Here is a 23,265-nt window from a genome sequence, read left to right on the forward strand (position 1 = left end):
ATATATATATGTAGATACTTGCATAGTGGTTTATTCATATTTTCATTCTCTGCTCGAGTTGGGACGTATATAGTAGGCACGAACCAGACATCAGAAGAAAGATGTCATGAATTTCATTTTAGTAGAGGAACTTGAGGATTGAGAAGAGAACAGATGATATGTGTGCATGTGTGCTTCTGTAGTTCAAGGGATGTATTTCGTTCTTTTTGCTTGTATTGTTGTTTTTCTGTATTCTCTGTGATCTTGTTTTCCACTGGAGACGGATTCATGTATCAGTAAATTGGGGCACCTCCTTTTCTGTGTGTGTGTGTGCGTGTGCCTCACCTTTTTTTTTTTTTTGGCTCTTGTGAGGTCAATGAGTGTTTTTTTTTGTTTTGTTTCAAGGATGGAATCAAAGCGACAATTGCGTGCCAACGTAAAGAACAGTAAGAACTGGAGGTTGATTGGATTGTGAAATCAGGGGGTGAGGGGAAGAAAGGAACCCAGCGCCCACCAAAGGGTTTGCCAGAGAATGACTCTTTCAGTGGAGCTGGGTGGGTGAGGGGTGTAAGGGGAGAAGGCATCCTTTTGTATTGTCTCTTCTTTCCACACTCTCCCTTTCCACTGTCACTCTAGTGTGGGTGAAGGGGGAGTAGCGGGGACAACACGAAGGCACTGAATGATAATAAAACGGAAGGAAAAAAAAAGAGGGGAGCTGGACGGAGTGAGAAGTGGAACATAACGTGTTTCACACCTTCCTCCCTTTTCCCATTCCTATTCCTCTTCCTTCGCTCTCCTTCTTACCACTTGTTTTTATTTCATCTATTGAAGTAATACCGTTATTTCCTTTTTTTTTTACATGTTACGTAAAGGGGAGAAGTAGAGGACGTAGTTCCTTACTGCGCATGGGGGAGCGCTAAAATTAGTGTGGGTGCGTGTGCGAGTGTGCTTTTTGCTCTGTCGCCCTCGGATGCGTGTCAGTGTGGTGGTGCCTATTGCCTTTGCGGTTCTCATCGTCTGTTACCCCCGTCCCATTTTTTATTTTTATTTTTGCTTCGGGTGGAGAGTAGTATTTTTTGTCTGCATCAACAACAATAATTGAAAAAGCAACAACGAAAAAAAAAAGAGGGTGGGGGGGAGGCGAAAGGAATTATATAAATAGTTTTTTTTCCTTGTTTTTGTTGGAGGGATATAAACTTTAGGGTTCCTCCCTTCATTTCCTTGTGGCGGCAATCCTGTACGTGAGAGAGGGCGCAAAAAGGAGGACTAGAAGCGGGCAGCAGCGTTGGTGGGGGAGGAATCTGGCAGCAACATTGAGGAGCATTCAAAACGGTGGAGCAACGAAGGAGACGGGGTAGGAACAAAAGGAAAGAAATAAACTACACGAAACAATGAACACTCCCTTGACGACTGCCGAGGTTTTTCAGTTGAACTCCGTTGTGGGTGGTCTGAGGCCTGGCACGATTTCCTTTAAGACACTGACGTTGGAGAGTGACAAGTACGTATGTCTTCGCGATGTACAGCCGGATGGGCAGACGTCACTTGTGATTGTGGACTTGGAAAAGCGTGAAAGTATCCGTAATAATATTCGTGATGCAGAGTCTGCTATAATGAACCCCAAGTCAAAAATACTTGCGCTGCGCAGTGGTCGGAATCTACAGGTCTTTGACGTGAATGCTGCAAAGAGACTCAAGGTGGTTTTATTTACCGAGGATGTGGTTTTCTGGCGTTGGGTGGATGACCGAACAATCGGGGTGGTATCCACTACGGCTGTGTATCACTGGAGCCTGGACTCTGCGGAGGATGCCATGCCGGAACGCGTCTTTGAGCGCGCTCCAGATATGGGTGCGTCGGTGCAGATACTAAACTACTGCACCGACGAAAAGAAGAAGTGGTTGCTGTTGTCAGGCGTAGCGCGGGTGATGGAGGGGATGGTGGGAAAGACACAACTCTACAGTGTGGAAAATCGTGATGGACGTGTGATTGATGGACATGCTGGGACCTTCATCTCGACAAACACGCCTACGGAGCCACGTGTGTGTAACGTTATGTGTCTGGCGTGGAACACCATCCGCGAAGGTGGGAAAGTGCAGCTGATGGAACTCCTACCAGCCCCAAGATGGATGTTACGATTCCCCGCCGAGTGGTGGATGTGCCGCTCCCTCCTGGCGACTTTCCCGTCGCTCTAACGGTTTGTCCGCGGCTCAAGCTGTTGACCATCATGACAAGTCGCGGCACTGCCATCCTGATGGACATCTTTACCGGAATTATCATTAAATCCCAACAGGTAACTCCTAGCATTGTCTTTTGTGGAACACCATACGGAAAAACAGGAGGACTGCTATGTGTTAACAATCAAGGTTCCGTGTTTCATGTCTCTCCGAATGACAACGGAATCATTCCATTCGTTAAGGAGCAAATGCGAAACCCCGACCTCGCTGTGCGCATCGCCACTTCCGCCAACTTGGGGGGCGTGGATGACCTCTACCACATGCAGTTAGACAACAGTCTCCGTGCAGGTAACGTAGAAGAGGCTGTTCGTGCCTGTTTGCGTGCCCCTAACAATGCTTTACGTATCCCAGAAGTCCTCAATCGTTTTGTGCACCTTCCTCAGTCACCAGGACAACCACCAGCCATATCTACATACTTCAAGATGATACTTGCGGAGACGACACTGAACGCACACGAATCGATTGAGCTTGCACGTGTGGTTGTGCCCAAAGGTGGGTCTGCATACATCAGGCAACAGTACGAGGCCAACAAGCTAACAGCTAGCGAGGCGCTTGCTGATGTTCTGGCGCAGGTAGAACCAGACTTGGCGATGAAGATGTACCACAAGGCTGAGGCTCACGCAAAGGTTGTGAACCTCCTGCTTCAACGCAATGAAACCCAAAAAGCGGTGGAGTATTGTAAACGGGCGGGATTTTCACCGGATTGGCGTGTCATTTTGAATAATTTCATTCGTGTCAACCCAAAGAATGCCATCAGCTTGGCATTGATGCTTCATCGTGATTTGGGTGACACTCCGGTACTAGACCCAAACGAAGTGGTGGATATGTTTGTGACGGCTCAGCAACTGCAACAGGCGACGGAGTTTCTTCTTGAGGTTCTGCGAGGGAAAAGTGATGAGTCAACCAAGGATCTTCAAACGAAGCTGCTGGAAATAAACTTAAAACATTCCCACCCTTCCGTCTCGGAGAAGATATTTGCGCGTGGTGTTTGCCTTCATTACGATGGAATGAGGTTGGCTCCTCTGTGTGAGCGGGCGGGACTGCCGCAGCGTGCCATTGAGTGCTACGTCACGGCGCAGAATCAGGACCCCGACCTTGACAATCTCTCTAACATACGCCGTTGCCTCTCCCATGCCCAAAGTTTCAATTCAGAATGGCTGTTGGAATTTTTTGGAAAACTCAGTCAGTCCGATAGCATGAAATGCTTAGAGGACCTGCTGCAGAATCACCGTGAGAACTTTAAAGTTATTGTACAGATTGCCACCAAGTACAATGATGCGCTTGGAGCTGACAAGCTTATCGAGCTTTTTCTTGAGCACAAACTGTATGCTGTTCTTTACTATTATCTTGGCGCCATTGTACCCTACACACGAGATTCGGAAGTGCATTTCCGCTACATAGAGGCGGCGGCGGAGGTGGGTCAGACGCAGGAACTGGAACGAATGACGCGGGAAAGCCCATGCTACGACCCTGAACGAACCAAAAATTACCTGAAGAATAAAAAATTAACTGACCTTTGGCCACTCATCAATGTATGTGATCAGCATGGCTACGTTGATGAAATGGTGCGTTACTTGGTTGATACTGACAACGAGGTGCTTATTGAACAGTACTTGCAGCGTCGAAGTCCAGGGAAGACACCGGAGGTGGTGGCGGCCCTCATTGACTGCAATGTTCGAGAAGAGTTTATCAAAAACATTCTCAATGCTGTGGGCACTATGTGTCCTATTTCCGAGTTGGTGCAGGCTGTGGAAGAAAGGGGTCGCCTGCGTCTTATTCAAGGGTGGCTGGAGGCCCGTTTGTCGGAAAAGAAGACGGATCCGGCCCTTCACAATGCTCTGGGAAAGTTATACGTGGATACAGACAATAGCGCGGAAAAATTCTTGATGGAAAATGCCTACTATGAACCATTAGTCCTCGGGCAGTACTGCGAGAACCGTGACACGAACCTTGCCTACATTGCCTACCGCAAGGGGCACTTAAGTCAGGAGCTGGTGCAGTTAACCATGAAGAATGGCATGTGGAAGCAACTTGCTCGCTACCTTGTACACGAGAAAAATCTTGAGCTTTGGGCGTCAACTCTGCAAAATGATACAAAGGATCGTGATCGCCTTGTGGAAGCTGTGCAACAAACCGCCCTGCCGGAGTCGGAAGTGGATGAGGAGGTCAGTACCACCGTTAGGGCGTTTATGAATGCAGGGATGACACAGGAGCTGGCGTCGATACTAGAGCAAATTGTGGTGCGAGGTCGTTTTAGGAAAAACCGTTTCCTAGAGAATCTTCTTATCATGACCGCCATTCGTTCCCGCAAGGATAAGGTGATGGAGTATGTCCTGACACTAGAGAATTACGACGCCAAGGAAGTTGCCAGCATCGCTACCAATGCGGAGATGCCTGAAGTGGCATTTGCGGTGTATGACAAGAATGATATGAAGAAGGAAGCGGCTACGGTGTTGTTGCGAGATCTGAAAGATGTTTCACGTGGTCGCTCCTACGCTCAAAAGTGTGAGCATCCTGCCGTGTGGTCCGTTCTTGGGGAGTATTTGCTTGCTGCAGATGAGGTACATGAAGCAATAGATGTACTTATTCGAGCAAAGAATCCGAACTTTGTGGATGAAGTTACTGCAGCGGCGGATCGTAACAATGAGTTTGGTGACCTTATCAAATACCTCACCATGGCACGCGGAGAATCTTCTACACAGGACAACAAGATCGATACCGCGTTGGTGCTTACATATGCCAAGACAGGTCGTCTTACAGAGTTGGAAGAGTTTTTAAAGGAGACTCACAATGTGCAGGTTCAGCAAGTGGCAGATAGATGCTTTGATGATGGATTGTACGACTCGGCACGGGTGTTGTACACCTTGGTGTCTAACTTCCCCAAACTGGCGGTAACACTAGTGAGGATGAAAAATCTATCAGCAGCCGTAGATGCTGCACAAAAGGCAAAATCACGGAAAACATGGACGGTTGTGAATATTGCCTGTATTGAGGCTAATGAGATTAAATTGGCCAACCTATGTGCTGTTCCTCTTGTACTAGAAGCCGAAATGTTGCAGGGCGTCGTGGATCGCTATGAAAGCCATGGTCTGTGGGAGGAATTGCTCTCTGTGCTTAAGACGGCATCTGTTATACCAGGGGCCCATATGGGTATCTTTACAGGGATGGGGCTTATTTTGGCCAAATACAAGCCCGAAAAGCTACTGGAGCACGTGAATATGCACGCCAAGAAGATTAACACTCATAAAATGATTGCCGCATGTGAACAGTATCATCTGTGGTTGGTGCTTCGAGTGTTGCACATCAACAATGAGGATTGGCTTGCCGCCGCGACAACGATGATGCAACATTACGTCGATGCCTGGGATCATGACATTTACAAGAGTGTGGTGAACCACTTGGGATCCAGTGATGTTGTGTACAACTCCATCGCATTCTACATTCAAACCAACCCACAGCTTCTTAACGACTTCCTCGCCAGCATGTTTAAGACGTTGGACCCAGAGCGTGTCTTGCTGGAGGTGCAGAAGATAGCCCCTGTGCATTTTATTCGTCAATATCTGGAGTCTGCCCAAGAGCGCAACTGTAGACGGGTTAATGAGGCACTTAACAAACTCTACATGGATGAAGAGGACTTTGTTGCCCTACGCAACTCGGTAGAGCGTTTCGATAACTTTGACTCCGTCGAATTGAGCGCTCAGCTGGAAAAGATGGAACTTTTTGAGTTCCGCAAGATTGCGCTCTTTCTGCATCGACGCAACAAGCGCTACGCGCATGCCATTGCGGTAGCGAAGGAGAACAAACTCTTTCAGGACGCCATTGAAACTTCCGCCGAGAGTGCTAACCCGCAGATTGTAGAGGACCTTCTGGACTTCTTTATTGTGGATCACCCAGAGTGCTTTGTCTCATGCCTCTACACGTGTTACGATTACATCACGCCTCAGTCTGTGATGGAAAAGGCATGGCTCAACAAGCGCACAGACCTCGCTATGCCGTACTTTATTCAAGTCATACAGGACTACACAACCAAATTGTTGCGATTGGAGAAGTCCATGACGGACGCCCAACAATCAGCGAAGGAAGCGGCAAGGCGGCCAGGGTCCTTACATGCGGCTGCAAATGACCCTCTTATGATTCAAGCAGGGCCAGCAAACCTAATGGGCGGGGCCGTGCCGATGCCTATACAAAAGCCGATGATGGGGAGTACGCTGCAGGGCGATTACGGTCTCCCACAGCAGTTCGGCGAACGAAGGTCTTTCTGAAGTGGCGAACTGGGTCTGGTGACGCGGCAAAGTTGATTGGTCGTGCGCGGGTGCAGGGTGAGGAGCAGAAGGGATAAGACATCTTTCTATTAATGGAGGACATTAGCGCAGATTGAGCACACATGCATTTACGCAGTGTAACTTAGGGAGTGGGAGCAGAGGCTTAAAAAAACAAAGCAACGACAAAGTTGTGAGGACACACACAAACAAGCAAAATAAAAAAAAACATCCAACAAAGGCCTTGTGGACCTTGCCGAATGGGGAGGGAAAGTCACACATAAAACGTGTAAAGAAATTGAAAATCGTCTCAAATGGGGAAAAAAGGAGCCGTTTTTTTTTTTGCTTTTGGTGGGACTTTGGACTTCTCTTGTACGCGCTACTGTGTCTTTCTCAGTGTGGGCGCACGTGAGTGGTTTATGAAACTTAAGTATATATTTATATATATATGTATGTGTGGCGCGGATGCATTGGTTGCTTTAGTGTATTTCACCAAACTGAGCATCGTCCCGCCTGTTTCTGCCTTCGCGTGCTTGCTTGGGCTTCTTCGCTGCCTGCATTCCTCTCTGACCACATTATGTATTCGTAGAAGGTGCGAGGCACTCGCCCAGAACATGTGCGCTCGCCCACAGGAGAGTGGGGGACGCAAACAGCTGGGGCCAAGCAAGTGGAAAAATAATAATAATAATAATAAACATCGAAAGAAAAACTGTAAGGGATAAATAGAGGGAAAAAGCAAGGGAAAGAGAAAAATAAACGGATGGTACTAGAAGAGGTAGATAAAAAAAAAAAAAAGGAAACCTTATGAAATGACGGAGTTACGCCTCTGCTTTGGGAGATGAAAGCATAGCGACCTTGCATTTTTTGGCTGTTTTTCATTGTTGTTTCTTTGTCTTGTTTTCCCCTTCTATACTTTACATCTTGTACGTTGTTTTTTCGGGACTGTATTTCGATGCCAACGTTGTTGCTTTTTGCCTCGAACGATTGCTATTGTTGCTGTGTGGTTGTACCTGTGACTTGTGCGCATGTGAATGAGGACGCTTTTTGACAGACATTGCCGCTGCCGCTGCAACTTTTTTCTTTGCCTGCTTTCTCGCTCTCTTTTGGGTGGGAGACATCGGAGCATTTCACATCTCTCCACCATTCCTGACAAAAGAAAAAAAAAAGAGTAACAACACATCCCAATAAAGGAGTGACGACCATTGATAAGAGCGAATTGTAGCAAATAAAAAAGGAAGGCACACAAACAGAGTAGAAAGAAGAAAAACAAAACAAAAAAACAGCAACAAAAAAGGGAAAGTCCGGTTGTGATATGTTCAAGAATCAGTACGATACCAATACGACGACGTGGAGCCCCACTGGGCGGTTGTTTCAGGTAGAATACGCGAATGAGGCGGTGAACAACGGCTCTGCTGCTGTTGGCGCAAAGAATAAGGACTTTGTTGTGTTGACCGCCTTGAAACGCGCTCCAGCGGCGCAGTTTTCATCGTACCAGGAGAAGCTGTTTAAACTGGATGACCACGTCGGTATGGCAATAGCCGGTCTTGTTGCAGACGGACGCGTGTTAGCCCGTTTTTTGCGCACAGAATGCATGAACTATCGCTACATGCACGACAGCGATAAGCCATTGCCACTAGTGGCCGATTTGATCGGGGAGAAGCATCAGCGCCACATTCAATTTGGGGGGAAGCGACCCTTTGGTGTCGGTCTTTTAATTGCTGGATATGATCGGACGGGACCACATTTGTATCAAACCGCCCCGTCTGGAGATGTATTTGACTTTAAGGCAACAGCTATGGGTCTGCGTTCGCAGGCTGCTCGCACATATCTTGAAAAACATTTTGAATCCTTCCCAGACTGTGATATTGATGAGCTTATTATGCATGCATTGAAGGCTCTTGCGGCGGCAACCTCGGGCGGCGTTGAGCTAAACATAAAGAATACTACAATTGCCATAGTAGGAAAGGACAACCCTTTCACGATTCTCACGGAGGAGGCGGCACGGAAGTACTTGGATGGCTTCAAGATGCGCCCAGAGGACATTCCCTCTGCTGCAGGAGCTGAGGAGGAGGAAACTCTGCAGGAGCGTTCCTTGGATGTGGAGGAATGAGTGATGGATACCAGGGGAAGTCGATGACGGTTGTCACCATTACTATCTCTTGTCTTCTTTTGTTTATTATTTTCTTTCCAACCAGAGCAATGCGGGGTCTCATTCATTCACGCAACGCCCCCTCCAAGGAAACAACACAGGGGAGAAGCACACTGTATAACAAACGAATTATATATATATATATATATATAAATCGTGTGTGTGTTTTCCATACACATTGAGGCTGGGGGTTTACAAAGTGTTGAATAGTTTGGGGGGGGGGGGGGGGGGAACTGACTCTGCGCCTCAGGCGGGGAAATGTAGGAACTAAAGAGGCTTGGTGTCTTCGCTTCTAACGTTTGCATCTAGTACAACATTGTTTTTGGCCCTTGTGCAACCTGGACGGTGGAAAACGTTTGTAGTTTTATCTTTCTATTCCATCTGTGTGTGTGCTTGCGCGCTTAGAACTTTGCACGCAAAAAAAAAAAGTGGGGTGGGGGGAAAAAAAGAGAGAGACACGTGAAAACACAGCTCGTAGCGCAGATGCCACGTAAAGAAACCAAAAAGCGGAAGCGCGCCAGTAGTCCAGAGAAGGATAGCACCTTTGGCGCGGATGAACAGGGGAAGCATAGTGGTGCGCTCTCTAAGTTTGAGGAGTTTGACGTGTCGGAGTTGCTTCAAAAGCCGCAAGGAGGCCCTGACGTCCAGGCAGCTATGGAGGAGCAAGATAGTAGCCTAACTAACGACACTGTTGCCGCTGCTCCACCTATAACTGCACTGGAGACTGTAGCTGTGGTTGCCGAAGAGCCACCAGCGCCCATCCCGCAACTCATTCCACCGGAACCCCCGAAGGAACTTCCGCCAGATGAGGAGTTTATTCCTCTACCCACACTTCAGGTCGGTCCTATGATGAACCGCTTCTCAGAGGCGCAGAGCGGTTTGCTGAAGGAGCCCGCGCCGCCAGCGTCCATTCAGCGTGTCACTCAACCAGGGATGCTGGTCCCGGCGATGCCCACTTCCTTAATGGAGCTACTTAGTGGGTAACTGTGGAGGGTCTGTTTTTTTTGTGTTTTTTTTTTAAGGGAAAGGGGATGTCTTTTCTTCCTTACCGGCTTCATTTGTGGGTATGGGGCGTTCAGGTGTGGAGTCCTCTTTCCCTTTTTCTCTCTTTTTTTTTTTTGTCTCCGTTTTATACGCCTGCTCAAAAATAAGCATCACATGGGAAGGAGGGAGGGAGGGGGGGGGGGAATGGAATGAATGCAAAACGGACACGTCGAACTTTTCCTTTTTTAAAAAAAAACCTCCAGTCTTGTCTTTGTTGCATTGTGTTTTTCATTCTCTTTTGTGTTGACAGTGACGCTGGTGGACAAGTGAGGGACGCAGATTATAGCCACAGAGAAGAGAACGCAATACCAATTAACTCGTCAAGACTCCGGCACAGTGCATTAGAAGGAGACATATATATATTATTGCACTCAAATTATATTCCAATGACCAGTAGACGCAAGACAAAGAGGGGCGCATCAGCGACAAAAAAAGTGACAGCGGAGACTGCTCCAACAAATACGGGGGCTGCGCAGGAGTCAGGCGTCACTGATGCTGCAGTGCCCGTCCTGCTGCAGGAATACGGTGGTTCACTTGGGGAATCACTTTACAAGGCGCTCATGGAGGGGGCGTCCATCGATTATGTGGTGAACGATCTACTCCGTATTTACTCTGAAGGTGGCAAGGAGTCTGTGTGTTGTGCTATTCTGAACCTTGTGGGGAAGTCCTCAGGTGCAGCTCAGGCCGAATTAGACACGACGGCGCTCAAGGAGGATGTGGATGTTACGACGCTCCTGGAAGAGATGTACGCCCGCGTCCAGCAGGAGGCCGACGCGTATCCATTTGTAAGAAAAGAATCCAAATATCGCATTTTTCGTACTGCCTATCGCCGTTTTTTTGCTTATCTTGTAGAACTTGGCTATAATGCGAATATTTTGCTGGATGGTCTGCTACTTTCGACAGTTCTGCGGTGGCTTATTGCCATGAGTGAGAGCAAGGCGCGTTGTTTCCGTCACACAGCTCTTGTCGCTCTGCTCTCCATTGTTGGGGCCCTCAATGGTCTGATTCGGAACCTCAATCATCGATTGCCCTCACATGGACCGGGCAAAAAACAGCAGGTGAGTGCCTTGCAAGAAAGCATTCAGATGATGGTGGAGTTGCGTAACCATGTCATCTCTCAAGCTATTCATCAGCGTCCTCGCGATGTTGCTCCCGAAATTCGACTTCTGGTTTTTGAGCATTTGGAGAAATGGATTATTAACTACGATGAGGAATTCGCGGAAAACAAGTATTTTCGCTATTTTGGTATGGCCTTGTATGATAAACGACCGGAGATTCGTGCGGAGGCCTTGACGATGATCCAAAAGTCGCTTGTGGCGACGCCAGAGAGTGGTAATCGCATGTTTTTGTTTTTACAGTTTTTTTCCAGTCGGCTTGTGGAAATGTGTAGTGACGTCAGCCTACGATGTGCCCAATTAGCCATTGGCGTCATTGTTCTCATTCTCCGTGTGTACGGTGAAGAAGTCGAGGGAAAACAACTGCTTGATAACGAGATGATTGATCGTGTGCTGCTGACACTTTTTGATGAGCGTCCGACCATACGCCATGAGGCTGGTGTGCTCCTCCGGGTCTTCATAGACTCTCGTGTCTCCACAGGTGACTCCAACGGTGTTGGGTACAAGGAGGCTGCACTGGAATTATTATGCGCCTTTGCCGCTACGCTGCGCGCGCAGTACGGGGAGGCCATGCCAGAGCGATACCTTGTTGACGCCCTCTGCAACCCTCCGCTGGAGCTGCCTCCTTTCCTGGAAAGCTACGGGTCAATGCTAGGCATTGTCGCGTCCGATGATGCCTCGGAGGCGGTGGTGGGATTGGGCCTTGTAGCCGCGTTACTTGAAAAGCTACGCGGCAAGTTGGATCTTGGTCCCCTTCCAAAGGATGACCGCCGTCAAGGCGCTGCCAAAAAACTTTCATCTAGTAAACAGGAAATGATTGATTCACTGGTTAATTCCCTAAGTCGTGACGTAGGGGTCTTATTGGCTGGAGTCCTTGAAAAACATCGTGGTGATGTGGGGGTTTTGTGTGGGGTTTCTGCAGTAGTTGCAGCGATGGATTTCAAGGCGTTTAGTACTTTGGAGCAGGGGGCTCGGATCAATGCTCTTATGACACTGATGCGCAAGGCTACCGCCGCCTTACCACATTGTGAGGAGGCACACCGTAACCAGGTGACTGTTGCGTGGCTTGGATTTGTTACCGAGGATCACCCTATGAAAAATGAGGCGATGGGCCAGATAGAGGAACTTTTAAAACAGGTCTTGAAGCAGCTCTCTGCGTTAGAGAAGGTGAAAACAAGATCGGGGAGTCAGACGGTGGAAAAGGAGGTTTTGCATGTATGGGGACGAATGAGTATTCTCTCGTCGCTTGTGTCTATGGTGGGTCAATGGGATTTATTGAAGGCATCTGTGCGAAAGCACACCAATGGGAATACTTTTGCAGAACTTTTGCGATTGATCTTATCTACCTCCATGAGGTGTATCTTGTGGCAGTTGAATGCGGAGCAGGAAACAGCAGAATCCATGGGAATTTCCACGAGTGCCAGCCAAATGATTGGAGAATTTGTAGCTTGCATCTTTCAAGTATGGAAAATGGAGTTTCAGGGACAGGATGAAGCATCAACCGCACTCTTTGTGGACACTATGATCTACCTCTGCGACCTCTGTGCGCTGCGACACTACACGATGTCGCAAATGGAGCAAGATGTATTCGTGGGAAAGTTCAGTGAGTTGTCAAGCGTTTTGGGCAGCGAGCTGCATGGGGCAAAGGAAAAACTCAAGGAGGCGGGGGATCGTTTTCGCGACGGTGGTGCGCTTAGTGAAGTTGCACAGTCTCGTCGCGAGGTGTCCCGCCTTGAGGCGTCCCAGCTTCGTGTGACAACGGGTGTTGCGCGTCTGCTTCTGCTCAATCGCCTTGCGGAGGACGTGGGTCCTCGTATATTTTTGCAGTGGGTGCATGCACCCACCAAGTCTGTTTCAGACGTTTTCCGATGCCTGTTTCGCTCCCTGCGTGATCGGTGCAACGAGAGTTTTACGCTTGAGAAGTCTATTCTTCTTGCGACGTACCACCACTCTTTCGATGCGCTCTACCAGATGGGAATGAAACTTTCCTCCATGCACTGGCCTCTTCCTGACAAGTATTACGCGGCATGTGTCAGCATGGTTCGGTTTGGAGTGGAGTTTGCGACGAACACAGGGCCAGCGATACTGCAGGCCATTGTTGCCTATTGTCCAAAACTTCTCAAGGTGGATGCCTTGGATTTGGCGCACGTGTTAGCGGCAAATGAGTTCATGGCGACAAGCAGCGATCCGACTGTGCAGTTATTTATTTCAGCCATTCGCCGGGCCGCACGGTTGGAGGAGGCGGTGAATGCTGTGACTCCCGTGCAAGGTGCCAAACGATTGCGGGAAGAGGCGATGTCGAGAAGTATGGAGGACGGCGGGGGGCACACACTTTATCCACAGAACTCACAGCAAGCAACAGCAACAATGACAGAAACGAGAAGGGAGACGGTAACGATATCGTCAAGCAAGGGTGCGTCAAGGTCCCAGTCCCGCCGCCGCGCTGCAGTGAAGGCACCGGTGGCAGCTAACCGTGTACTCACTAACGACGGGTGGCGTGTACGGCCTGAAGAAGAGGAGGAGACTGCTCCGAGTAAGGCGTCGTCTGTTTCGGAGACGATGGAGGCGACGCGTGCTCGACAGACAAGAGGCTTCAAACTATCGCAGACGGGGGCAGAGGTTGCTCCACCCGGAGCCACCCAAGAAACGGTTCTCTCTTCATTGGCAGCTGAATTGGATAACGATGAGGTATTTATCGCCACACAAGAGTACGATTAGCCGGTCCACACGTTTCAGCAGGAACATTGTCAGCACGCAACGCTCAGTCGTCTTCTTTTTATTAAGGAATGACACAGATAACAGTGAGTTTATCCATAGAAGAGAAACAAATAAGTGACATGGACAAAGAATAACCATAGAGTGGGGTGGGGTAAAACAGAAGAGAAGGGATAACATCCATTCATCTATCCAAACGGAAAAAAAAAAGAAGAGGGAAGAAAAAGGATAACAGAGTTCGGTAGTCAAGTGTAATTTCCGCTCTAGAAGGAGGGGGAGGGACGAAAAGAAGAATGAGGGAATATGGTGGAACGACATCTTATATACACACACATGCATACCGCTGCGTTCTTGTTTCTGTTACCTGGGACCTATTTAGCATGCCTGCCTTTAGTTTCCTTTTTGGCGTTTTCTCTTCTTGATTTTTTTTCCCCGTTTTGTTTTTGCTTGCACCTAGCGGTCTTACCCAGCGAATAGTTGGGAGTTTGGGTAAGAGGAGGGAGGGGGTGGACGACGGTGTTTGCTACGTTGATCCCTCCTTTTAATTTCTGTATTTTGTTTTTACCTTTTTTTTCCCCCTCTTTCTTTGCCTTGCGTTCTCATTAGGTTTTGTGGGACACCAATGACACTGACAATTGTGGCACCTTCTCCGGCGACTGTGAAGGATCCAAGCTGCTGGGACAAGAGCTCAAAGGAGCTTCGAGAGAAGGCAGTGAAAAACAGGGACCAGGTTGTACTGACATGTGACCTGGCATCTCCATTAAACTCAGCGAAGTTTCAGGCGCGTCTGGTTTGTTGCGTGCGCACCTTGCCGCGCTTGAATGATGTTAAAAACGCCTTGAGACGACTAAATACATTCCGTGAACGGAGCTGCTCCTCTGTTAGATACGCAGACGACCCCATCTCTCCAAATCGATATTACGACGGTGAGACACACGTACATCGTGTACCAAGACCCACCATATGGAAGGTTGACGGATCGGTTGACAGCCGCATCACCGTCATTGATGCCCTGTCGGGTGTGGAGTTGATGCGTATTTTGGAGCCAAAAAAAGATGTCATGGTGGCTTCACTGCTGCATGCGCCTTTTCATGGCCTTATTAATAGGCAGCTGGAGGTTATTCCGATTGAGCACTCGCAGGATATTCTATCCGTACGGGAGGCCTCATTGATTAATACAGATTATGTGTGGGTGGGATTTGTAGATGGCTCTATTCGCCTATTTCCAACCGATTATCGACGCGTGCGGGAGCAAGATCGATCGGTACTGCTGGCGAGAGGTGAATTGGCAGATTTAGTGTATGAGTTACCAAAGCAGCATAAAGCAGCTGTCATTGCCATCACTCGTAGTCCTTGCCATGATGATGGTGGGGCGACCGATTTAGTTACAGCGAATCGGTTGAGTAGCGCCATTCGTGAGCTCACTGCGGCGACCTCGCGTGGAGGTCTAGAGGATCGTGAACACCTCTCTCTTGTATGTACCGCTTCAGAGGATTCTTGTGTGGTAGTGTGGGACCTGAAAAAAATTTACCGTTGTCTGGAAGAGATGCGGGTGAGTTCGCAAAGTGCAGGAATAACACGATTTGGTGTTGACGCGCCATCGTTATCGTTTGGGGGTGATGTTGTCACATTTGATGTGACTCCCACGACGGATCACCCCGGCTGTACGGTGCGTTCAACGTATACCCTAGTGAAGGTGCGACCTCTGTTTAGGCTCAAGGGCGGCGTTGGTGGATTGCGCACACTCAACTGGGTCACTTCTGCGGTGACGACGCTAGGGTATCAAAAAAGCCGCGACGTGGTGACCATGACACGAGACCCAAAGGAGGCTACAGCGCCGCAGTTTCTCAGGGATCGCCGCGCTGTGCAGCAAATGACTCGCTGGGAAAGGCGTGAGGAGCATCGTGTGATGCTCCAGTTGTCAGAGCGAAATATGCGGGAAGTGGAGGAGGAATTGGAGCAGTTGATGCCGCCCCTCGCGCCAGAGTCACCGCAGCGTAAACGTGTCAACCTGATCATCGCTGGTGACGTGCATGGCACCCTCCACTTCTGGGATTTGGACGAGGAGCTTGAAAAAAGCGTCGGCGATATGGCCTCCGTGGCATCGAATTCCCCCACATTATCTGTCCCGCGTGATTCTCGAACTGGGCGGAGTCAAGTGTCCATACATGACCACTCAGTTAGTCCACGCAGGCGATACGCGAAAGAATCCCCTGTAGTATCGGTGCGTAGCTCAATGGAAAGGAGGGGTAGCGAAGGGAATGCAGTGAGTCGGCAGCTACGAGCTTCTCCTCGCATTTATGCCACCTGTGAGACAAAAGAAAAAACACGAACGCGACGATCCGGACGCGATCTGGTCGACAAGGAGATCCCATCGTTGTGCGCTTCATCAGCTACGCCGAGTGATGCTAAAAGGTCAGGAAAAGGTCGTAACATAGCCGCAGAGAAGAATTTTAAAACCCCGCATAAAAGCGTTACCAAATCTCCGTCTGTAACTAAACATGACACGCAGTCAGTGAGGCGATCAAGTTTGCATGAGGTAAGGTCTTCTTTTGCCTTACCAAAATCTTTCGCTTTACTGAGTAAACAAAAAGAGGATTCAAATGTAACCTTATTGCCTGTTGCAACTTGCCGTGGTTCATGTCCTGTAGAAGGAATGAGACGAAGTGGTAAGTATCTCGTGACGTCACCACAGGCAAAGCAGCCTCTCTCTCAAACCATGAAGAAGACATTATGTGGCAGTCTGACCCAACCCGTCTCAGGTCGACGAACACTACAGAGAGTTGAGAATTCGACCCCTGCAGCCTCCAAGAGTTCGCGAAGAAGAGGTTCGAAGGTTTTGGAGCCCGGCACAGGCGTCACGAAACCGAAAAAGCGTGTTGGTGATAGGGAAATTATGACCCCTTGCGCGAGGAGATCTTTCCAGGGTGATTTATCCATGGAGGAAGCAAACAAGAGTGCGTTGAAGGTGAAGCGGACGCTGCCTGAAATTGAAAGCCCATTGACTCTGCCATGGAACTCTGGTAGAGCGTCTGTCACGTCCTCCTACCTTACATCAGGTCGTTGTAGTCCAACCGGACGTCAGTTCCCAACGGACGCTACCCATACCACTTGCTCAGTGAAGGGCGCGACACCGAACCGATTGATAAGCGGCCATCGATATCTTAATGATATGTACAGTCGTAAAGCAAAATGTCATATGGATCTAATAGAAGGCGGCACTGTAACCGGCATTGCTGTAGATCTTCCCCCCATTATTACTGTGACGATGCGTTGCCTACCAGACCCACCGGAGCCGCATTATTCTCTATTGGAGCAACCTACCGAGGAGGAAATTCGTAGCCGTGAGTTAGCCAATAGCTTTTGTCCTTTAACCAATGAGCGTGCTCTTTTTTGTGTGTTTGAACGGATGCAATTTTATGTCTCTGTCGAGCGGGCACTTGTGAATATCCAGTGTGTGCCTAAAATGCGTGCAAATGTTTTGGACTATCGCGTGTTTACTAAACCATTGCTTGAAAATCGTCTAATTGAAGAACCGACCCCATTTAATTTTGACATCGTCTTCCGGAGACATGTTTTAGAGCTGCATCCTCAACCCATTGTGCGTCTTTTTATTGATCATGTGAGGCATCAACTTTGGGTGGCGCGGAATCATGGACTACTAACTGTTTTTTCAACCGAAACAAAATCTATTGTTACTCGTGTAGCAGACCCTGCTGCTGAGATAGCGCTCGGGCCTCCTAATGTCATAGAATGGAAACGTGTACAGCGGGAAATGGCGTTGCTCGAACAGCATCCGATTTACGCAGAGATGCATAAGGAGTCTCGAAAAAACCGGCCTGGACACTTTACAGGTTTTTGGCCAGTTTCTCTTTTACAAAAATTTGAACTTGTGCGAATATCGCTACTGCATGAGTTGGAGTCAGGCAGTGATTTATCTATAGGTGCTCCCGAGTCGATGAAGGCTCAGATTACGTTTATTGATGGCAACTGTGCACTTGATACGCATGCGAGGGCTCGCGAGTTCAGCCTAAGCTTACTTTTAGAAAAACTAAGGGTGTGCCGTCAAAATGCGTTGATAGTGCGGCGGGCGCAAAAGGATAGTTATAACCTTCTTTTCAACGCAGTTGCGGAAAGGATAGGGTCACTGATTGGGCGGTGCGCCACCTTTAGTGTGCTGCATGCCGCACGTAAAATATTTTGGGCCTGGGCACATCACCGAGACTACTACCCCCGTCACTACGTTCTACGACAGTTGCGGTTGCGGCGACGGCTGCAGCTTTTACAGTTGAAGGACGCCATGTCCCTGAATTTTGATACAAGACTCAGGAGTGTTTACTTCACCAAGTGGCATGTGCTTGCGCGCGAGCGTCGAGGCTATCAACAGGAATTAAGACTTGCAAAGGTCTTGGGGGCGAGGGTGGATACTCCGATGCGAGAAAAGTTTGCCAATTTCATGGGGGAGCATACTCAACGTCGGCGGTACTGGCTGCTGTGGAAGTCGGCGCTGGCTTCGAGAGTTCGCCCTCATGCGTTCCCCTCCCTTCGTCAGAGCGTGATTCCGGTAAACAGCATGAGTATCAGGCATATTTCCTTGCCGACACTTTTGCAGTCCTCGCGGCCTAACCCCGTTTCTCGCCCGAGAGGTCCTGAGCGTGAAGGAGTTTTTTGTGACGTGTACGCGATTCTCAGTCAGGTTTATGGCCTTCGTCACACACTAATTTCTTTTAGGTGGGACGAGGCAGCAGAAAGCGTCTTGGATGTGGAGGATTCATGGTTTGACGCCGTTGAGGCCGCCACTGAGGAAGCGGAGGAGCAGACAGCACATGAACTTAAACTGGCTGTTTTCAAGTTTGCGTGTATCCCTTTTATGGAAAGTCTCTTGTCAACTGCGCAGGAGGTGTTGCCGTGTATTCGTGAGGCCCCTGTCACCAAGAAGGTGCGATCGCTGATTCGAGGCTGTTTGCTCTGTATCGATTTCCTCTATGCCGATGCGGGAGATCTTGCCTTCTTGGCAGAAGCGAGAGAGGAAGGGATAGCTTCTTCTGGTTCCCTCTTTTCGCAAGAGGAACGAGCGCCTTCCGTGGCTCAGGTAAAGATGGGAAGAGAACAAGAGTTGCGGCAACTCTTCGATGATGCCATGGAATGCCGTGAGTTCCAGACAGCGCTCGAGGCTGTCGCCGCACACCGCACCGTGATTGAGGAATTTTTGCGCGCATTCTCCGATCAGTAATCAAAGGCACTGCGAGGGGCATTCATTACTGCGCATATGCGCACTTCACTTGCAATACACATGGGGAACAGAGAGAAGAGAAGAGATGTCTGGCCTTTTTGAGTACCAAAATGTGAAAGGAAGTGAGTCCTGAAGACATTGTACAAGAAAAAAAAAAAGAACAATGTTAAACCTTTTTGTTTTTGTTTATGGTTTTGCGTATTCCGGTGGAGAGACGGATGAAAACGATGAAAGCAGCATACATCATTCTGTCCCAACTCATTTTGCGGTGCCCTTTTTCTTTGTGCTTGCTTTATACATGCCGTTATTGTGCATTGCCACTGATGGGCGAAGGATATGCGGGCGTGTGGGAAGGCGGAGATGTGAGCGTCACCATGCAATGTAAATGCAGAGAACATGTTCCGCAGGATATCGTGCCGCACTGCATTTGTGCCCAACTTGCTACAACATATGTGTATGTATGTCGTTCTCCGTAACTTTTTTTTTTTTTCATTCTTTTGAGATCCTCCAACTTCTTCATTGCGTGGTTTGCGCTCGCTTTGTCTTGTTGTTGTTTTTTTTTTTTGTCCCCACCACCCTCCAACGCCCCCACGTTTCATTTGGCCTTACTGATCGCGACAGGGACCAGAAGGACAGAAGCGGCAGAGTGCCATCTCTCCACATGGCCTCGGTGAACCACTCTATTGAGAGCACCACCAGCAGCCTGCAGCGGTCTGGCCTCAGCATGAGTGTGGGAGACACAAAGTCCATTGTTCTTGCGCTCCAGGCTTTGCAAGACAAAATTCGCCGTCTGGAACAGGACCGCAATCATCATCTGGATGAGTATGAACGGGCCCTGCAAGCACACGAGGCTTACAAGCAGGACATGGAACACCAACTGGAGCAGGAACGCACACATCATCGGCAACGTGAAAAAGAGTTGCAGGAAATGGTGCAGCGAGCTACCGCAGAGAAAGCAAAGCTACAAAGCACATTGGAAGAAAGTAGAAAAGACTTGGGAACATTTCGGACAGAACTAGAGGAAATCCTTATTAAGGAGTGTGATGCTGCCAAAAAACGTGAAAATGCCATGGCCAGTGAGTTGGATAAGTTGCGCCAAGAGTTGGAGGAACAGCACGAAAAACACCGTGTACTTCTTACATCCATCGAAGAGCTTCGGGCCGAGAAGGAGGCGGCACTCGACACCAACCATCATTTAGAGCAGGCAATACAGGAGCTTATGCGAGTGCAACCAGGGTACGGGCCAAATCGGACACTTTTACGCAATAGTGATACTAGCCGGTTAACTTCAGAAGGACGCAAACTTCGTAGTCAGCGTGGTAAAACATCCAGCGGCGCTGGATTAGAAACACTGAATCGAACCAATAACTCTCGTCGAGCTGCTGAACCTCGGAAGAGAGGGGGTCGCCCGACGTCTGCTGTGCGGTCTAGCAGTGCTCGCCACACATACCGCGATCCAACGTATTCCTCTAACCAGCGTGATGTTCGGAAAGAGAACGGAATTCATGTAGCTGATAGTAGCTTTGTTGGTGAATTTACAAAGCCTGCCTCGTACACGACGGCATCAGTCTCGCGGACGCAGCCGACAGTCTTGTTAGAAGGGAGACGAAATGATGCCATGGCGGAGGTGTGTGAGGAATTGGAGGGGGAACTAAAAAGCCTTCATCAACAGTACAAGGAAACGGTGGAGCGGGCGGCGGTGGAAGAGATCTCTGCTGAAGTGCTTACAGCAGCACTGAATCGCATCGCACGACTCATGGACCGCAAAACGGAGCAGGTGCGACTGATCAAGGAAGCTCAGCGTGACATTGTGGCAGCGGGAGCAGCAGTGGATGTGCCAACGTCGCGCTCAGTTAGTTCGTCGAGACGGCCCCCACATCCAGTGGGGGCAGACAAAGCCACCCAGCGCAATCTCATTGTCAACGAGCTTCGCTCTCTGCTGTCACAACAGCGTTCTTAGGAAAAGAGGCGGATAAGGACAGCTAATGCGCACAAACCTGATAAAATAAATTAAAAACAAAAACAAAAAAAAAGGCAGGCAAAGTCAAGGCAAAAAGGCCGCACTCCAATTAAAGAGGAAGAAAAAAGACAAGCAAGATCGGAAAGATGATGTAGGAGGAACTAGAATATGCGGTGAGGGTGGGGGCATCATTGACAATGGAAATGTGGACTAATAGAGCGAGAGTGCGAGTGGGCGTAAGAAAGATGGATGGAGGCAGATGAACCGGGCGCTCAATGTGGCTTTCTTATATGTTCACGTTATTGTTCTTGTTTTTTTTGTCTTTTTTTTTCTTCTGACTGAGAAGTGTAGGTGCGTGTTCTATTTTACCTTTGACCGGGTCCTGCTGGGGTGGTGGAGTTGTGCTCGTGAAGGCGTGTATTTTTAGACCATTATACTGTACTAGTAGAACGTAAGAAGAGTAAACAGGAAGAAAAGGGAAGCGTGGGAGAGAGAGAGAGAGAGGAGGGAGAGAGAGTAGGGAATACGGTTGTTGCCTGACGCTGTCACGTTGCCGTGTTTTTGTCTCTATGGGGATGCCGGACTGTCGAGCACTCTTCTTTTCCGGCAGTCTTCCTCATGCGCCCCGGTGAAGTGTGTGGTTGTGTTTTCTTTTCCAAAACGCACACGTACACTTGGGGAACGATCCACATTTATGTTGCTTTGCGTTGCGTATGTGGTTGCTTTATTGTTCCTTCACACACCTCTCCCTTGTTTTTTTTTCCTCTTTTGATTTCTTTTTTTTTTGCCTTCACTCTTTCTTCCATGTTTTTTTTTCCCTTTGGCAGGGGAGCGCCGTTGCTGTAGAAGGCCGTTTTTTTTTTTGTATTTCCTCAACTGTCTTCGTTGCTCGTGTTTGTGTTTGCTTTGGTTTATGGGGCCCAGCGTTTCTCCACACCACATCCTTCCTTTGTCTTTGACGCACCTCTTTTCACTCTTTGTCCCTCTCTATCTTTGCTTACCCCCCAGTGTGTGCTGCCTTGGAATCTCTTTGCAGGTAGAGGGTGGGGGGAGTTTTTACGTCACTTCAGAGACACGGATCAACAGAGTCTTTTTTGGCCGATGACTAGAAGAAGCTCATCGGTGACCTTGCCCCCAGCGGAGGTGGAGGAAAATCCGCTCACAGCCGATGTGATGGTGGCGTCCTTGGATTTCCTTACCCACAATGCCATGGGGTACCTTGTCTACGCCGTGTCCAACCTCTCCTCCCGTTGTCTCACCTCCATTGAGATGCTGGGGACATACAAATACCTGCAACGCATCTCCCTCAATGACAACATGCTTGACTCCCTGAAACCCTTGCGAGAGCTTCATGGCCTCGTATATCTCTCGGCAGCAGGTAATAAACTGACCAATGAGGTTTTTGACGACCTAGCTCCATCTGGCACTACCTTGGAGAGACTGAACCTTGACAGAAATTGCCTAACGAGCCTTCGAGGACTTCATCAGCTACCGTTTCTTGTGGACTTTTGTGCAGAGGAAAATCAGTTGGAAGAGTTGGCCAACGAAGAACTTTCCTCCCTCCATAGTCTTACACGGCTTGATTTGATGTCCAACAGGATTAGGCGTATCCAACTGAATACCTTTGCTACCTGTGATACTGTGCGTAGTATTAACCTTTCCCATAATGAAGTGGAAAAGGTTCAGTTTGTGATGCACCTGGCGAACAGTTTGGAGAAGTTGGATTTGGGATACAACAAGATAAAAAATCTAGACGGTTTTGATGTGTTGCAAGAGCTCGTTGATCTTCAACTGGTGAATAATGAAATTGAGTCATGGACGGAGCTAGAGACGCTGTCAGGGCTTATTAACCTTCGACATCTAACGATTGAAGGGAATCCTATTCTACAGGAATCAGAGGATACCTTTGTTTGTAAATCATTACCGGGTTACGCGGAGTCCAAAGTGGAATCAGATGTAGACTTTTCTGCGCGTAAATTTTGTGGCGGCCTCCTCTCATCGGGAGCTGCGGATGCCGGCAACACACTACTCTCCTCTCTGGTCGTACCCTGTGCTAGAGCTTTTGTAAAGGAGGCAACCCTGATGCCTCGTAGACTAGAGGAGTGGGATGAGGATGGACTTCGCGAGTTGCTCAAGCTTCCGCTTTCTGAACAGCGTAGATTCCGTGTAATTAGTATTTTGCAGCAATTGACTACAATTGATTCCATTCCTGTATCTCCCAATGACATTCCGCGGGCGCTGCGTCTGTTCAAAAAGAAGTCCGGGAAGAGGTTTCCTGTAGGAGGTAATTTTTTCCCTGTGGGATCTGCCGCGCGGGTAGTGGAATCCCAACGTGCAAAAAATGGCGCTGCTACACTATGAGGAGCGTGGGCGCTGCGCATGTATGCACGCACGTGTGAAGGAGTTAGTCCCATTTTTGTCATTTGCGTTCCAATAATCTTTAGCAAGGTCAACGAAATGCATTCCTGCAAGAAAGCGATAGCGATAGCGAGAGTGAGGGAGAGGGAGAGGCAGAGGGAGAGAGAGGGTGAGGGTGACTGTGTGAGAAGAGAAAACAAAGTATGTTGGTGGAATGTAATA

General features: G+C 48.8%; 8 protein-coding genes across 8 annotated transcripts, besides 13 other annotated features; all 8 read left to right on the plus strand.

The window, feature by feature from the left end:
• The first annotated feature begins 298 nt into the window (after nucleotides 1–298).
• Nucleotides 299–318: a microsatellite.
• A 1,052-nt stretch (nucleotides 319–1,370) lies between these two features.
• Nucleotides 1,371–2,168, plus strand: TraAM80_05863 (clathrin heavy chain; the record flags this gene model as incomplete). The annotated part of the gene is made up of 1 exon (XM_029382726.1): nucleotides 1,371–2,168. One exon carries the CDS (start codon nucleotides 1,371–1,373, stop codon nucleotides 2,166–2,168), a length of 798 nt encoding a protein of 265 aa, XP_029237405.1.
• A 32-nt stretch (nucleotides 2,169–2,200) lies between these two features.
• On the plus strand, nucleotides 2,201–6,472 carry TraAM80_05864 (clathrin heavy chain 1; the record flags this gene model as incomplete). The annotated part of the gene is made up of 1 exon (XM_029382727.1): nucleotides 2,201–6,472. The coding sequence occupies one exon, from the start codon at nucleotides 2,201–2,203 to the stop codon at nucleotides 6,470–6,472; it is 4,272 nt and encodes a 1,423-aa protein (XP_029237406.1).
• A 198-nt stretch (nucleotides 6,473–6,670) lies between these two features.
• Nucleotides 6,671–6,709: a microsatellite.
• Nucleotides 6,710–6,900: 191 nt separating this feature from the next.
• Nucleotides 6,901–6,923: a microsatellite.
• A 217-nt stretch (nucleotides 6,924–7,140) lies between these two features.
• Nucleotides 7,141–7,163: a microsatellite.
• A 561-nt stretch (nucleotides 7,164–7,724) lies between these two features.
• Nucleotides 7,725–7,762: a sequence feature (A-rich).
• A 19-nt stretch (nucleotides 7,763–7,781) lies between these two features.
• TraAM80_05865 (putative proteasome alpha 1 subunit) lies at nucleotides 7,782–8,579 on the plus strand (the record flags this gene model as incomplete). The annotated part of the gene is made up of 1 exon (XM_029382728.1): nucleotides 7,782–8,579. The coding sequence occupies one exon, from the start codon at nucleotides 7,782–7,784 to the stop codon at nucleotides 8,577–8,579; it is 798 nt and encodes a 265-aa protein (XP_029237407.1).
• A 169-nt stretch (nucleotides 8,580–8,748) lies between these two features.
• Nucleotides 8,749–8,773: a microsatellite.
• A 58-nt stretch (nucleotides 8,774–8,831) lies between these two features.
• Nucleotides 8,832–8,849: a microsatellite.
• Nucleotides 8,850–9,101: 252 nt separating this feature from the next.
• On the plus strand, nucleotides 9,102–9,602 carry TraAM80_05866 (uncharacterized protein; the record flags this gene model as incomplete). Its single annotated transcript, XM_029382729.1, has 1 exon — nucleotides 9,102–9,602. One exon carries the CDS (start codon nucleotides 9,102–9,104, stop codon nucleotides 9,600–9,602), a length of 501 nt encoding a protein of 166 aa, XP_029237408.1.
• Nucleotides 9,603–9,778: 176 nt separating this feature from the next.
• Nucleotides 9,779–9,806: a microsatellite.
• Nucleotides 9,807–10,048: 242 nt separating this feature from the next.
• On the plus strand, nucleotides 10,049–13,495 carry TraAM80_05867 (cohesin complex subunit SA-1/2; the record flags this gene model as incomplete). Its single annotated transcript, XM_029382730.1, has 1 exon — nucleotides 10,049–13,495. The coding sequence occupies one exon, from the start codon at nucleotides 10,049–10,051 to the stop codon at nucleotides 13,493–13,495; it is 3,447 nt and encodes a 1,148-aa protein (XP_029237409.1).
• Nucleotides 13,496–14,114: 619 nt separating this feature from the next.
• On the plus strand, nucleotides 14,115–18,725 carry TraAM80_05868 (uncharacterized protein; the record flags this gene model as incomplete). The annotated part of the gene is made up of 1 exon (XM_029382731.1): nucleotides 14,115–18,725. The coding sequence occupies one exon, from the start codon at nucleotides 14,115–14,117 to the stop codon at nucleotides 18,723–18,725; it is 4,611 nt and encodes a 1,536-aa protein (XP_029237410.1).
• A 661-nt stretch (nucleotides 18,726–19,386) lies between these two features.
• On the plus strand, nucleotides 19,387–20,685 carry TraAM80_05869 (uncharacterized protein; the record flags this gene model as incomplete). The annotated part of the gene is made up of 1 exon (XM_029382732.1): nucleotides 19,387–20,685. One exon carries the CDS (start codon nucleotides 19,387–19,389, stop codon nucleotides 20,683–20,685), a length of 1,299 nt encoding a protein of 432 aa, XP_029237411.1.
• A 42-nt stretch (nucleotides 20,686–20,727) lies between these two features.
• Nucleotides 20,728–20,758: a sequence feature (A-rich).
• A 226-nt stretch (nucleotides 20,759–20,984) lies between these two features.
• Nucleotides 20,985–21,019: a microsatellite.
• Nucleotides 21,020–21,172: 153 nt separating this feature from the next.
• Nucleotides 21,173–21,202: a microsatellite.
• A 233-nt stretch (nucleotides 21,203–21,435) lies between these two features.
• Nucleotides 21,436–21,471: a microsatellite.
• A 315-nt stretch (nucleotides 21,472–21,786) lies between these two features.
• TraAM80_05870 (leucine-richcontaining protein 23) lies at nucleotides 21,787–23,046 on the plus strand (the record flags this gene model as incomplete). The annotated part of the gene is made up of 1 exon (XM_029382733.1): nucleotides 21,787–23,046. The coding sequence occupies one exon, from the start codon at nucleotides 21,787–21,789 to the stop codon at nucleotides 23,044–23,046; it is 1,260 nt and encodes a 419-aa protein (XP_029237412.1).
• A 110-nt stretch (nucleotides 23,047–23,156) lies between these two features.
• Nucleotides 23,157–23,231: a microsatellite.
• Nucleotides 23,232–23,265: the final 34 nt, after the last annotated feature.

The sequence above is a fragment of the Trypanosoma rangeli genome (genome assembly GCF_003719475.1).
Source record: "Trypanosoma rangeli strain AM80 chromosome Unknown Tra_15.4_contig_00201, whole genome shotgun sequence".
Taxonomy (NCBI): Eukaryota; Euglenozoa; class Kinetoplastea; order Trypanosomatida; family Trypanosomatidae; genus Trypanosoma; species Trypanosoma rangeli.